Here is a 15,963-nt window from a genome sequence, read left to right as displayed (position 1 = left end):
CGGTCTAACAAGCCGACGTGCAGAAAGCGAATGTGTCAGCAGCTGAAATGCCTGAAGGCTTGAGAGGCCAGCTCGTGACTGGAAGGTTGCTGGTTCAAATCCCTAAACTCTTTGGGAAAACCACTGGGATGTGTGTGCGTGTGAGTAAGAAGCTCTCTCCTATGAACTGAAGAAAGCCCTGAAGGAAGGCTCTTAATCCCTGTTTGTTCATGTTCAGAAGTCGGGTTTCCCAGGTGGGAATGTTTTTGAACTTACAGAATTTAATTCATTTTAGTTTTCTGTCAGTTTGAAAAAAACTGTTTTCTCCTGGGGCGTGCAACTATTCTCAGTCAGTATAATTAAAAGAAGAAATTCAAATAGAAAGAGTGTTCTATTTCTGTACATTCTCAGTGCTTATGCTTTTGGCCATCATTCCTATCAAGCTATGATTCTAATGATGAGCTGTCAAGACCATCCTTGACAGAAAATACTGGTGTAGTTTGTTCAAACACTTCCTGTAAAGTGAACTGTTTTACATATCTTTATAGCAGTGCCTGCCAAGTTTAAGGAGCAGAAGTTGTAGGAGGATGTTACGTCGTAATTGGTTGTTATCTTTTCAGATGTTCTATGTAAGTAGTGATGTGTGATGTCACATATTGGTTAGCTAATTTGAAGCCCTGAGTAGCAGCTTGTGCAGAGTATTGTCTTTTATGCTTTGGACTAAAGTAAACGGTGGGTTGAGATTTGTTACATTGTGCTATCAGGGCAAGAACTGTAATCTTATACAAACTTCGAACTACTGAAATACTGTGTGACTTCAACCTGTGCAGGTCTGTAATGTAACTCTGTAACCACAAACAGAAGCAGCAGTGAGGGTGAGTCCAGGGTCTGGGAGAACTTCAAGCAGGACTGCGGCCACATAGCAGACATCAAAGCCTTCTATAATCCATCAAAACTCAATTTTACTAATAATCATTTCTTAAATAATTACACTTAAGCCTCTTTCAGACATGAACTGTGTACCATTGCTGCTTCATCAATCTGTTAATGTGATGACATTCTGTCATTTAGTTATAAGTCAGTTATCTGTTAATGTTCCTCACAACCTTATTCAGGCAAACTCAGCTCAGTGACAGACAACACATCAGATAATGCATAACAAATTATAATGCCATAGCAAACAAAGAATTAAATCTAAACTAATAAAAGCTTATCAAACTGTACAAATAACTAACGGCCTTTTTAAAAAAAAAAATGATTTTCTAAACACTGACAATTCTCTCTATGTGTGATGATAATCTAACTACTGCTCTGCCAACAGTAAAATGAAAACATCCCAACAGCTGTGATGGAGCCCAGGACTCAACCTGAGGACAGCTGCTATGTAACACATGATTTACCTGCAGCTCATAAACTGTGACTCTGTGTGTGTTAGATCCTGATCGATCCTGTCTCTGTGTTGGAGATAATTTCTAATTAGAAGTATTTCATGAAATTACCTTCGCTGTTGGTCCACAGCACAGATGCACACAACTGTCTTGCTTTAGAGAAACTCATATGGATCCTGCTGCTCTCCGATTGCTGCTGCTTCATTACTCTGCTACCTCAGCTCCTGTTAATGTCTTGTGGGGGGGGAAAAAAACACAATTTACATTCATTATTGGCGAGCATCGTTAATCTAAGCTGTCAGTATCTGTTTTTATTGCAGTATGGTTTGTGTTTGGGATTTTGGCAGCTAGCTCTCCTTTTCTCTCTCTCTCTCTGTTGTTTTTGGATGAATATTGGTGCTGAAATGTGGAAAAATCCTTTCCCAAATCACTTCACACAACTTGAAGTGCGTCACTTGTCCGGGCCTCTCTTTTAACGTGACAACATGCAGTTCTGTCCTGTGTGAAAGTGAAACAGAAATTGTTGTTAGGTCCGATCTAGTCAGTGTGCTGTTATGGCTTTTACATTAACGTGACAAGTTTGTTGCTGTTCCTATCACATTGAGGAGTGCACGTCTACACCGGCTTTATTAGAGGGTTTAAATTTAACAATAAGGTCATATTGGCACGCTAAAAAACAGTATTAACTTGGTATTTCTAGAGGGAACTTGACACATTTGGAATGAGTGGGATCCAGAGAAGGTTTTGGAACCAGAATCTAGCAGTTGTTACATGTCTGTTGTTTTTCTTGTGCTGCTGGAGCATCCCAGTTTCTCATTAATATAGCTGATGAGGAAAATGTCATAACTGATGGAATCAAACATCAAATATGAGACATTTCCAGCAGATGTAATACAGTGTAATTACAGGACACTGAGCTACACTATTCACTGTAAACATTCCTCAGAAACAAAGGGAGGATTCCTTTTAACACGCCATTTTGGACCAGCATTCACATACAGGAAAAAAATCAATAGCAGAAACAACGAGAGGGATTTGTAAACCTACAGCAGCTGCAACGGACCAGAATGCTTGCAGTGTCAGTCATCTAGGATTCAAATGCATTATATCGTTCCATTAATGGGAGGGTGGACAGCTGTGTATAACAGCAGAAATATAAGCTGAAGGGATAGGAGAATGACGGGCATGAAGCGCGACCCACTGAGCCACAAAACCATCATTCTGAACACAATTTGCTCCAAATGTAATGAGCGCACAGACATGAAGTTGTGGTTTTATCGCTTCTGCTGTCGCCTGTGAACGTGTGCATGAAAGCAAGGTGGCTCAGCTGACTTTAAAAAAAAAAAGGGGGGGAAAAATACAGCTTACTCTGAAAGCTTGGTGCACAGAGCTGCAGGTGTCATCGTTATTTTAAGCCAAAGTACACTTTGCTTTTAACCTTTTAGTCGTCCAGGGAACACTTGTGCTGAGCATGCAGGCTTTGTTTCAGCTGACCTGCTCCATGTGTAACTGGATAACCAGCAAGTGTGTTAACCTGCAACCAGTGAGTCTGATTACAGTGAGGAATCTGCTTAAAACACTGCTTCATTTCTCTGCACTTGTTTATGTGTATACACCAAAGATTTGGTCAGCCACTCATCACTCCCTCACATTCAGTTGTTTCCTATAGAAAACTGGAAATTAAACTCCAAGAACAAGTGAAGGAGTGCATGTGTACAGGACAATAATCTAAATCAGCAAACAGCAGTTCCCTATTTTATGTTTCCATGCACGATGCATATTTATGAGCAAAGTGATACAAATGATGTTTAAAGTTTGCATAAAAAATATGCATTAATGTAGGAAATGCATAATAAATATATCTGTATGTTAATATAAAATAAATGTAGGATGACAGACTGTAAAATGAAATGTCTGAGTATAAGCATAATGATGATGATAGCGGGCTATAGTAAGATTCATGGTGCAGTTTACAGTGAGATAGATGTTGTAATTGTGTTGTAATAATAAGAACTAAAAATGCAAAGAAATTAGCAATAAAACGTCCAAGGTTGCACAAATCTAGACTTTGTAAACAGAGTACTTGTTCACATGACAGCTTGAGGTGACTGTTTGATTGTGTTCAGGCTAAATGTTAAGTGTGCGTGTAAACGTACCGGCTGAACCCTGCGAGGCTCCAGCAGAGTGATGATTTATTGAGCTACGGGACCAATTAACCTCCAATGTCATTCTCTTCGCTGCAGTTCAATAAATCAATCATATGATGAAATAAACCCTGCAGCGTTGAGATATTCAAGATGAAACGTCATACATCACGGAGCTGATTTGAAAAGACCTCCCACTGTCCCCCAAATCAGCTCTCCCCCACCATTACTTACATACAGGAGAATCAGCAGTGCGGTCATGCTGATATCTGGTAAAGAATCAATGATGTGTCACTATGGAGTCAGTTCAAAATGAGTAAATATCGTCGAGTATTTCCTCAAAACACATTCCTGATCGTTAAAGCTGAAATGATTAACTGAAAAGCCAATACACGGGCAGAATGAATGGGTGGCTGTTTTGACAGAAATGATTTATTTAGTTAAAACGTCCGCGATGAAACAAGTATCCTTTGATAAAACTAGTAATATGGTGATTTAAAATGACTACATTATAAGCTAAAGTCTTGAGTTAAGCAAAAAGTGGCTCCTGAGTGTTACACCAGTATGTGTAAACTTACTGATTGATTATTCTTACTGCTGGTGCATTAAAGTGTACGTAGCATTTTATCATGGAGCTGTCTATTGGGGCTGATTCAATAAATATTAAATGCACTATCAGGTAATTAAATCTATAATATTGCATCATATTTTTAAAGCTTTTTGAATGTTTTACATGTAAAAAGCTTATTTAAAAAGTAACAGTCAAAGGAATGTAATAGAATCTAAAGTATTTTCCATTTTCTCTTCATGTGTAATAATATATACTAATTATGTTTTATTTTCAAATAATGACACGAGAGTAATTTAAAAAAAAAAAAAAGGGTAATTCAGTAGTTGATATCACTTTTGTTATATTCTTAATTAAAATACACATGATCCATGCATTAAATATCAGTGTGTGCATGTGTGTGTTCTCGATGTGTCGAGATGTGATTCACTTTGGCGTGACCTTTCTGCTGTCTGTCCCCTGAGGCTGCACACACACACACACACACACACACGCACGCACAGGTTGAATTGTTCACAGATCTTTCTAGTTACCATAATATCCCTGACCTAGTTACACAGTCTCTGTGTGTCCTGTACGTGTTTGTTGCTGCTCTCAGCTCTTATTTTCTTTCCTAACACGTCTTTCTCCTACATGATCACTAATACATCAGGACACTGTTACAGTGAACCTTGACCAATCCTTTGCATTAGCTGCCTGTATGTGTGTGTCTGTATGTGTGACCTGCAGCTCAGACTCAGACTGAAATAGCTGCACATAAATGTTTTATTACACGCACCCGTATCACACAGGATGAGGGTTGTTTGACTCTTGTAGTGGTGATGAATACACATCAGCTCCACCACCACTACTACTACTACATTTCTATATATGTACTGAATCATAGCAGGTTAGTATGTCATTGCAGCCAATACATTTTTCCCCTTTTTGCTTCTGGATATATGTTATAAGAACAGGATTAAAGATATCCTAAAATACAATTTGTTATTCATTATTAGGAGCTCTTATTCTCAGTAGCTGAACAAATTATGATCTGTTCTCCCAAATTACACAGCTTCACATTGCTCTTATCCGTCTTCATCAATGTCTGTATGTCTCTATGTCCAGTGTAAAAAAGTATTCAGACTGTAGTTGAGTAAATGTGGCAGCACTACTGTGCATTCAAAATTGTACTAAAGTAAAAGTAAGGAATTATCAGCTATCTCTGCTAGGGATGAACGATATATCGGCGACCATATCGGCATCGGCCGATATTAGTGTTTTCTTCGGATATATCAGTATCGGTTCAATGAACAAATTTAGCCAATGTGATAAACCAATAATTGTCTAACATTAGTGCCTTCGTCTCTACATTTGATATTGCTGCTGTTCCACATATGTTTTTTTCTTAAATGGTCCTGGACTTGAATGTTAAATATGTTAAAATATGTTTTACTTTTGTTACGTAATAAAGAAGACTGTGGTCTAATTTGGTATTAGGGGCTTCTTTTGAATAGTTCTCACAGTCTCAAAGTGCTTACTTATACTCATTTTTTGGTGTGAACAAAAACTGAATATCGACATCGGCAGTATTGGTTGTCGGCAATATCAAAAATTTTGATTTCGGTATCGGCCAGAAATTTTAACATCGTGCATCACTAATCTCTACTTAAGGGTAGAGAGTTAAGAGTAACATCACTCATTAGTAAACTGTATGTGTTTATATTGTGTTTATGTGTGTTTATATAACCTGTATGTGGCTTTATATTGTTATATGTTTCAGTGTTGTAGCAGGTCTAGGTGACACTAAAATGTTTTATTTATGGGCTGCACAATTCCTCGATTTTACATTTAAATTGCAGTTTGACACTACGCAAACAGAAAAAGAGTTTAAACTGTCATGTCAGTGGTTTTACAAATCTGTGCCGTTCTCCTTGAGTGAGAGTCACACTTTTGATAGTGTCTCATGTGTCTCATGCTCCATTGCTTGTTTTAAATATATTTTTATTTAATTGAATCTTTATTTAACAAGGAAACGGGTTAATTTAGATTAAGAATCTTCTCTACTGGGGCATTGTGACAGGCAGCAGCACAAATGAACATACTTAAGACTATGTGAATAAGGTTTACATGAAGATTAAGAGCGTACTACAAAAACATTTGTCAAAGTCACTAAAAATGACCAAGGTGGGCAAATGTACACTGTGAATACTGAGCTGAAACTTGACTTTAAAAATTATGTTGCTAATGAAATTGTGATATCTGTAATAAAATGTTCAGTTAAATATTTTCCCAGAATCTTTCAGCCCTGTTTTATGAACTGCTGTGTTTAGTCTGTCTTACAATCAGGCGCAAAATACATACCTTTGTCCACTTTCAGTCTATTTCTGCTTCTCATAGTTTGCATAGTAAATGGCACAGCATATAATATTATAAAAAACAGTCTTCTTCTAAATGTCTGTCTGTATTTTGTGTTTGGCTCTTTCTTGTCTCAACATGACAACAGCCCTGTACAGAACGCCAAGTCTGTAAAGAAATGTTTTCTCACTTTGGTGTGGATGACCGGCCTGCACAGAGCCCTGACTTCAGCCCCATCCAACACCTCTGGGATGAACTGGAACTCTAGACTGTGAGCCAGACCTCTCTAATACTCTTGTGGCTGAATGGGAAACAAATCCCTGCAGCCAGGTCTGGTGGAAAGCCTGAAACCACGAGTGGAGGCTGTTGTAGCAGCAAATTAATGCCAATGGCTTTGGAATGAGCTTTGCATTAATCACATACAGCTGCTACGTTTGGGTGTCTACAGAATCTTGGCCCTCGAGGATGTTTTTATTGTCATTTCTCCAGTAACCTGAAACTGTATTTAAGGTCACTTTGGTGCATGTTTCTAATTCTTTACTGCCTCTCCCTGAATGACTTTATCTCCCTCAGCGCTTATCGGAAACAAAAGCGAAGCCTTGGCAGCACTCGAAAATGTCATCTTTCAAAAACTCAGCTGACAAACAACATTTGAGACGCAGAAAAGATAAAAAAAAAAAAAAAACGATGAACTCTCTCTTTCTTTCTCCAGGAGTGGGTGTACACTCATGGGCAGCAGATCCGTCAGCAGCAGCACTGCTTGTCTCTGTCCACCACCTTCCCTGCCTCCCAGGTCCTGCTGCTGCCCTGCAACATGGCGGATGGCAAGCAGGTCTGCATAGACACACACACACACACACACACACACACACACACACAGGAACACACACACACACAGTTCAGGCAGACAGGTGGTGTGTAGCTGCAGGCGAGTCACTACCGTACATCATATGGCTGATAAATTAATCTAAATGTTAATTAATCTAAAGCTAAATTTGTCTAAAGATGATTGCCGTACACACACACACACACCCACAGACACACACACACTGCAGGGCCAGATGCTTGACACTTTTTTGGACAGGCAGCTTGAAATACTCTTAACAGACACACACATACACACTCACACTTGTCATTACCTGACCACTGGGCACCTTGACGGCGTCCCAGAAGCCCCTGCAGCAGAGAACAACCTGACAACCAATAAATCACCAGAGAGAGGGAGAGAGAAGGAGAGAGAGAGAGAGAGAGAGAGAGAGAGAAAGAGGGAGGGAGGGAGGAGGAGAGACACAGGTGGAAAGGTGAAGCGAGACAGACAAAAGAAGAGAAAGGGAGGAGGATGCGGGAGGAAGGAAGGAGAAGAGGGGAGGAGGGTGAGTCAAGGGGGAGAGAGCGATAGCAGAAGATTAGCTCATTACACCTCGCCAACTGTTCAGTCTGCATGCAACATTCTGCGCAAGTGTGCGTTTGTGTATGTTTGTGTTAATCCCATCTGGATCCTTGCCTCCTTGAACAGATCTCCTGCTTTTGTGGATAATATCAGACATGGAAAACCATATATGTGTGTGATTAGCTCAGTGGTTTGTCACTGTTATTATGCATTATTTGATTGATGAGTCAGCAGCGTGAAGATGAATAGTCAGAAAGAAGCAGACACATGAATGCAATGAAGTGAAAGGAGATTATGAGAAGAGAAAGTAGGCAAAAGCAGGAGGAGATATTTAAAAAAAAGTAAGACAGGAGGATGATGAGTGACGAAGAAGAAAGAGTTGCAGCTTTGTGGAGGAAAAAGGGGGGCATGAAGACAGACAATAAGAAAGCTAAAGGAAAGAAAAGAAGAGTCCAAAAAAATGGCCACACCGTGCATCATATACAATGTCACTGTATGCCTGTAGCACACAGCGTGTACACCGCAGAACGTCAACAGGAGCTTAAAGCAAAACGGGAAACACGATAAATCAAAGTAAATCTGGACTCAAGATTTAGGAGTCTTTGGTATTCATTTCTCAGCTGTTTCTGGCTTCATAATAGAAATGCTGTGGCTTCTAGAGGTCTGAATATTTTTATACCTCTACAACAAGTTCCCCTGTGGCAGCAACAGAGGAGGATGTGCTATCACCAAACAAAGCAGGAACCTACAGTAGACGTGCCAACTGAAGGAGAGAAACAGGAAAAAAAAAAAAAAAAGCTGTTTTTTTATTTGTTTGTTTTTCGGAGTTTCAACGCTGAAAACGAGGACAGCGGTGTGTTCACTCCCAGCATGCGGTTTCTTGTGGAAACGCTCACAGTTCTCCGCCTGTGTGTTCTGGAGGTAGGAAGGTAAGAAATGTGAGGAAGAAAAAAGAAAGAAAGGAGGAAGGAAAGTACAGTAGGAAGCAAGCCTGGTAGAAAGGCAGGAAGGAGGAAACAACAAATTAATGAAGAGAAAGTAGGAAGGAAGGGAAAAAAGAATGAAAGTAAGGATAGAAGATAGGAAGAAACAAGGAGAGAAAGGAAGGATGAAATGAAGGAAGGAAGGAAGGTACAAAGGAGGAAACAAAGGCTGAATGAAGGAAAGGTAGAAAGAAGGAGGAAAGAAAATAAGGATGAAAGACAAATAGATTGACAGAAAGGACGGAAGATAGGATTACACAAGGAATAAAAGGAAGGAAGACAGGAAGAAATGAAGAAAAGTAGGTAGGAAGAAGGAGACAAAGAATAAAGACAGGAAATGCAGGAAGGAAGGAAAGTTAGGAGGATGGAAGGAAAGTAAGAGGAAAAGGAAGGAGTGGACAGAAAACTAAAACAGAAGGTAAAAGTTAGAATTGGAGATTGAGTAGGAAGGAATAACGAAAGGAAGTGAAGGAAAGAGGCAAAAAGAGCTGAGGTTGGTGACTAATAATGAGTTGTTCAGAGCGAGCACACACTCACACACAGCTCAGACAGACAGACAGGTGTTATATCGCTGGAGGAGACTCAGCTCAGGCTGTGATATATATCAGATAACAGCCTTAAATTAAAGGACTAAAAACACTTGAGCACAAACACGGAGCAGCGTCTGTGTTTGTTTCAGCCCGAGCCACTGACGCGCATCTCTGTCATGTAACCGAAACTAGTAAACCTTTGTAGCGACACACACACAAACACACAGACACACAAACACAGCGCTGCTACATGTCCCGGTTGAGAACGTGTGTGTGTGTGTGTTTCTGTGTGTGTCAGAAAGCAGGAAGCAGAACGATGATAGCTAATTAGAACGAAGATTCACCGGAGAAACAGCCCAGAGCTGACTGGTGGAGAGACAGAGTGGGAAGAGAGGAAGAGATGCAGGGTGAGGTTAAATTAAGGATAGAGAGAAACGGGAGGGATGACGGGACGAGAGACACCGAAAAAGGCAGAGCAATGCACAAAGAAAGTGCTGGAGACAGAGCTAAACAGACCACCACGGGGAGAGGGAGGGGAAGGCAGAGTGAGAAAGAAGTAAAGCAAAGGTGAAAATAGAGTGTTCAGCTTGTGGAAAAGGTGTGCGGCAATATGGTGTAGTCTAAAAAACAGGCCGCTTCGACTTGCTGAGAGACCGTATCCACGTATTAACATTCAGAAGTAGTCTGCAATCCTTACATGCATTTCCAGTCACATACACTTCAAGTCTTGTACACTTTCATGTGATGCCAGGATGACATACGTGACATTTATGGCTTTTACGACAGTGACTGTGACAGATTAGGTGATCACAGTGCTTTAAATTCCTGCTGTCAGTTGGCTCAGAGACGCATCAGACTGAGTGAATTCTGCTTTATTCATAGTTTTTGGGTCTTTATGGTCAGACGAGAAGGACCAGAGCTCTGAAAAGTGACACCAACACATAAGTGCCATAAGTTCCTCAAGCCGCTCCTCGAAAGTAGCCCTAAAAGCAATTCAAATCAATGATTAGACATGGTATAGTCTGTGGCTGCATGGTAGTGACAGGTTGCTACCGTATTGGTGTTATAAACTGTATGAAAAAGGTTGATGTAGTATAATACGTTTTTCCACAAGTCATTATGATTTGTTTTTATGAACTGACCTTCTGATCAATGTTCCTGCTGTCCATCTGAAAAAAAAAAATCCGACATTAAACAGAAATAAGGCCCTAAAGTGTTTGTTGTTGGGGACATGGCTGTATCGATTGACATGTCAATCCTGGTGGTTTGCACAGCAGAGCAGGAGTCAGGTTGGTATTGGTGAGTGGGCAAAGTGTCCTCTGGTTTTCCATCAATCCTGCCCCTTGCTCCTCTCCAGATCCGCCCTGTCTTTCAAACATGGTCACTTCTTGCTCTAAAAACTGCAAGACATTGACCAGGAAGTAGCAAACTTGAGCCCCCCCCAGTAGACAAATCGGCGTGTGACGTCATTGGCTACGTCCATCTTTTGTACACAGTCTATGATGCGTACTGAGTGCCGGAGTTCTCACTTAGATCCGCCCCTCGTCTGTCACTTCTGATTCCAAAAATACCGAGATGGTGATGGCCAAACTCCAAACACAAGGCTTCACAATCCACAAACCAACGTTGGACGTCACTGTTGCTAAATCCATCGTCTGTGGGCCAGAGACAGACTTGGCCAACAAACACAGGATCATAAAGCATGTAGGGTGCAGAAGTTGTCAAACTAGGCCAGAGAAGACGAAAACATTTCACCATGCTGGACTCGCTGTCACGTCTATGCAAGGTTCTTCTGTACAGAATCAGTTGTCTTGTTCCTGATGCCACGTCTGTCAGATTATTCCAACCTTGTAATCATATTCCAGTTTTAAAATAATAAAAGGTCAATCCACAAATGTTTGGCAGCAACAGTAGCAACAACCTTATTATGAGGCAAAGAGTCTGATGCTAGACTACAAATGAGTATTTAAGTTGCATGCACAAGTAAGATAAGAGAAGTGTTGACATTCATACATACAATAACTTTGGCGGGTGAGACTTTCTGTTTGCATGGAAATAAAAACAAATCTTTAACCTATAATACCGAAATGTAAATCTATTTGGAGTTTAAATAGAATACTGAAATAAAGACAACTGAAATTGTACCGATTTACAGTTTTTTTTAAATGTTCGAAACAGTCTGTCTGTCAGGTACCTTGACAACCTGGGAGCAAGTGTACCGAGGAGAACGGCAGCTATAAAGGCCACCCAAGTATTGATTACATACATACATATGTAACAAATAGTCTAGACAGCCTGGCTGCCTCGGGAGCCAATCAGCAAGGAATCAAATCTCAAACCAACGAAGTTCACCTGAATTCTGATACCAGCAAAAGTCCCAAAGGAGGTGATTTCGGTTGAGTCTGCCTTCACCCTGTGATGACCTGAGTCTGATCCCAGAGCAGCGAATCAGGCTCCAACTGTCTGCAGTCAACCTGAGAGGGAACAAAGGGGTTATGAGCTCTATTGTACGTACAGTACTTAAAAGAGAGGCCAGTTACTCTCATATTCAATGTCAGCAGCTGCAGCAGTCAGTAATGAGGTGAATACTAATTGATTTACTTTTAATTATCCCTCTTTCTTTTTTTCAATTAAAAAGCTCTGCGGCCCGTCGCTGCCCCGTGATGAGCATGTCATCTTGACACCACCGCATTAGACCCGCAATGCAATTCTACCGAACAAACTCGGTGTGTGCGTCGCTACAAGGCCTTACGAGATCGAGATACATGACAGTGATACGCTTCAGAGGCTCAGCGAATACAATATGGCTGCCCCACACCAACATACACGCTGGCACAAAGGAATTAACACACATGCAGGCAAATGCATGCGCACACTCAAATTACACACGCACAAAGATATCACACAAGTGGCCCACACACGCATAATTACTATTTTGTTGTTTTTTCTTTGCTCTTTCTCTCCTCATTTATCTGTCAATCTGTTCTTCTCGCTCTCTGATGACTGGGTTTCAAACCCACTGCCAGATAAAAGCCTCTTTTCATGTCTGATCATATCTGCGGCTTTGTTTTTCCAGCTAAAGAATCCAGCTATGAATAATGCACACACACACACACACCCAAAAACACACACACAACGCACACTGAGCGAGTGTCTGTTTGGTCAAAAAGCCAGTGGCTCAAAGAAAGAAGTCAGGAGAAGTCTCCATCTAGTGATGACTGAGGGGAATCACAGGGTCTATGAGGCACAAGAAACAAAAACTTTGATCAAATGTATTATTACGTTATTATCAATATACTAAATAAAGGTGATGAGATGTGGCACAGTAGAAGTACAGTTGTATATTATTTTTTATCTGGGTGGCTGCAGCTCTGTTGTTAGACATCTATAAGCCAATAATCAATGGATTGATGCTTCGCTCTCTGGCTCTTCTTATCGAGACGATAAACTCATTCCTGCTGCTGATGCATGAGGAAAAACTTATCTGCTACATGATTTAAATGGACGATAAAAATGATAAATTAGTCACAGGTTTTTATAATGACTTGTTTGCAATAGTTGTATGTGATTCTTATCAAATTTTGATTCTTGAAGCATTGTTTTATTAAAGGAAAAAGAAAAAGAACATTTCTAGTTGCAGTTGCCATAAACTTTGTCAAATTGACAAAGTACTTTGTGATTTCTTCTTTTTTGTAAAGAACAAACTAGAGAAAAAGATCCGTTCCATCTATAATGAACTGCACAAGTGGAGCGTTGGATGTCTAAACTTCTATTGAATTGGAGTTCCCGTCCTCTCAACAGCTCATTCTGTGCTGTTATTACACATCTGTGACTGTCTCCTACATTCTCACACTGCTGTAGAAGCTGCTTCATAATATAACTGTAGTCACTGCACATTTTTGGAATAGCACCATCTTTTGTAAGGCTGTGCTTTGCTCTGGTGCATGATATAAACAGCAGCCATGTGCATCACTGACAGTGAACACTTTATCACTAATAAGTGTTTTCAAAAATCCATAAAAGGATTTAAAAGCCTGTTTCTTAAAATCCTAAAAGTTGGAATCTAATTCTAGTGTCAGCCTGGTTCTCTGTCAAAGCCCCTGATGGGAGATGAACTGTGATTACTGTGGGTTTTCTGCATTGAGATTTCTGCTGCAGCATGTATTTTCTTGGGTATTATGCCGGTGAAAGGTGGGGTTTTTGTTCTCAGCTATTCTGGCTGTGACTGCTCCTTTGTATGTTTTGTATATTGCATACTATGTGTATCACTTAAGAAATCAGTGATGTCTGTCCTTCAGTGCGGTATGTGCACATGTAGCACCGAGACATTTGTTCTTACTTTATATGCAAAAGAGTTTGACATCAGCTCCGTCACTGTCAGGTTCATGTTTCTCTGCATATTGCAGCTCAGTCATACAGTAATACAGCTGCTCTGCAGAGCATAACTGAAGACCTTTTCAGAGGTGTTTTAGTCGTCTGCAGGTTTCTGCATTCAGAAGATCCTCTGAGCCATACCTCCTTTCACTGCAGTACAGGGGGTGGATCAATAGCAAGCAGCTTAAATCTGCTATCAATCCAAAATAAGCTCTTGTTCTTGGTTTGCTGTTTGCTAAAATGAGCAGTAAATGTCTCGTTTGAGTGTATATAAAGTTTTCTAATTTACAAGAGAAACATGTGGTGAAACGTTCTCTTCTGAACTGTGTTTTTTTGCTTTTCCCTGCAGCGGTGGCAGAAGTCAGGGACTCACCTGGAGCACCTCGTGTCTCGGTTCTGCCTGGACTCGGAGATGGCTCTGGACGGGATGGACTCCTCCCGGATGCTGGTGATCAGCCCCTGCGAACTGAGCGCTTACACACAGAGATGGGAGGTGCCCTTCTCCTGACCCCCGACCCCCAGAGCTTTCACCTCCAGAAACCTGCCCTGTCACACCCATTCTGCGCCTGAAAGACCTGGGCAGAGTCAGCTGCTCGCACAGACTGAACATGCATGAGCAATCATGTCACGGTGCTGCGTCGAGGATATTGGAACAGAAAGATGATGAAGACTTCCAGAGTTTTTTTCCAAGGCCCTTCACTGTTAGAGTGAAAAGAAATTGAGAACATTGTCAGGTATAAAATCCTGATTTATTAATGAGGTGCGCTGGATCGAAATACTAGCTGGAGGAGGGAAGGCATCAAAAATGAGCGCTCTGTTTTGCCTGGAGATTCAAGTATCTATTTTTAAGGCTGTTAAAAAGTTTGGTGGAGAGTTAAACTAAGTGCACCTTAAAACCCTGAACTGTCAAAGAGTCGAGGTGGACAGAAACGTTGCTTGGGGGAAAAAAATTCAGTCAGAGAATGTGTCATGTAATCTTTTGCAATGAAAGTGTCTGTTTTTGAGGCTGTTTAAGAATTTGGGAATTAAAACCAAGCACAACTCAAGGTTTTAGTTTACTTGGTCGAATACCTGTCACTGTCTTTACTGCATCCTGGTAGCATCCTCACTGGGACGTAATCAGAGGTCAGTCCTATGAAGCAGGACTGGAGGTTAGCCAGATAACTTCAGGTTTAACTCTGGGTTTTCAGAAACTCGACAGTCGTTAACTTCTTAGGGGGTAACTTATGCTGAACCCCTAACCTGCTCCAGAGCAGCAGATGTTGGAGATAAACGATCAACGTGTATTGATCATCAGTTCTCTTGGAAAATGGCATCACCAGTCGTAGCAGCTCATGTGGAGCTGAGTGAACGGATAGTGAGTGTTTCTTAGGAAGGGGAGACTAAACTCTTTTCTGACCCTGATGAGCACAGACATGAGAGATGTAGATTCTCAGTGGAGGGACCTTCAATCTTCCTTGAATTATATATATATTGATTTACATCGACAGCAAGACATTTCAAAACCATCTCATCCTTCTGTGTTTGTAGCAATACCATCCTAAAACAAAGACTGATTGAAGCACTAAAGTCTAGTACTTGTTGAGCTTACAAGATTTGCAGTAAACCTACTCAGAGGTTTGGATTCTGTTTAAATATTTGTTCTTTACTTGAACCAAAGACTGTTCAACACCACCAGAGTTGCAGCTGAAAGAATAAGTCTTAGATTGACTTACGCACCAGTAGAACAGAAGAACAGGCCCCACCATTGTAAACAGATGTACTTGTGCCTTAATGATGAGGCAGTGAAACCGATAAGCCTGTTCACGTCGCGTTCACACAGTCAATATTTTCACAGTCTTTCTTGCTTTGGCTGCTGCAGCTGTCATGCTTTTGGCTTCTATTGTAATTCCTCATACTGGTTTGGGATTATGGTTTGTTCTTCTTGTGATATGTAAACTACTCTAAACCTGTCACCACATCACCCCTTCTATAGATGTATACACTCATAGTTTGATTTAGAGACTCTGGTTTGACTTCATGAGTTGATAACCAGCATTACATGGCCGCTAAGTGTCACTGTGTTTGTTAGGTTTACTGAAGCTGGATAACAAAAAGATATCCTGACTCTGTTGAACCTGCTTCGTAGCACAGGCCTCTGAAACGCAGTTCAGTAAAACTCATGTAAGTTGACAAACAGCACAAAATCCCTGTTGTGTTTATTGTCCTGTGATCTGTCTCACCAGGCAAAATCATCTCAAATGGGGAAACAGACCGAAGTAAAAAGCTCA

At 40.8% G+C, this 15,963-nt stretch overlaps 1 protein-coding gene across 1 annotated transcript in view; it reads left to right on the top strand.

The window, feature by feature from the left end:
• The window catches only part of LOC103365833 (polypeptide N-acetylgalactosaminyltransferase 14-like), a 159,392-nt gene extending 143,508 nt beyond the window's left edge, over nucleotides 1-15,884 (top strand). The window contains exons 14-15 of the mRNA XM_008293382.1: nucleotides 7,129-7,248; nucleotides 14,043-15,884. Coding sequence (XP_008291604.1) covers nucleotides 7,129-7,248; nucleotides 14,043-14,201 — 279 coding nt within the window. The 3' untranslated portion in view covers nucleotides 14,202-15,884. The remainder of the gene's footprint in view (nucleotides 1-7,128; nucleotides 7,249-14,042) is intronic.
• The last annotated feature ends 79 nt before the right edge of the window (nucleotides 15,885-15,963 follow it).

This window comes from Stegastes partitus, unplaced genomic scaffold, assembly GCF_000690725.1.
Source record: "Stegastes partitus isolate 25-593 unplaced genomic scaffold, Stegastes_partitus-1.0.2 Scaffold879, whole genome shotgun sequence".
Classification (NCBI taxonomy): Eukaryota; Metazoa; Chordata; class Actinopteri; family Pomacentridae; genus Stegastes; species Stegastes partitus.
This window is presented reverse-complemented; position numbering and strand designations above follow the sequence as displayed.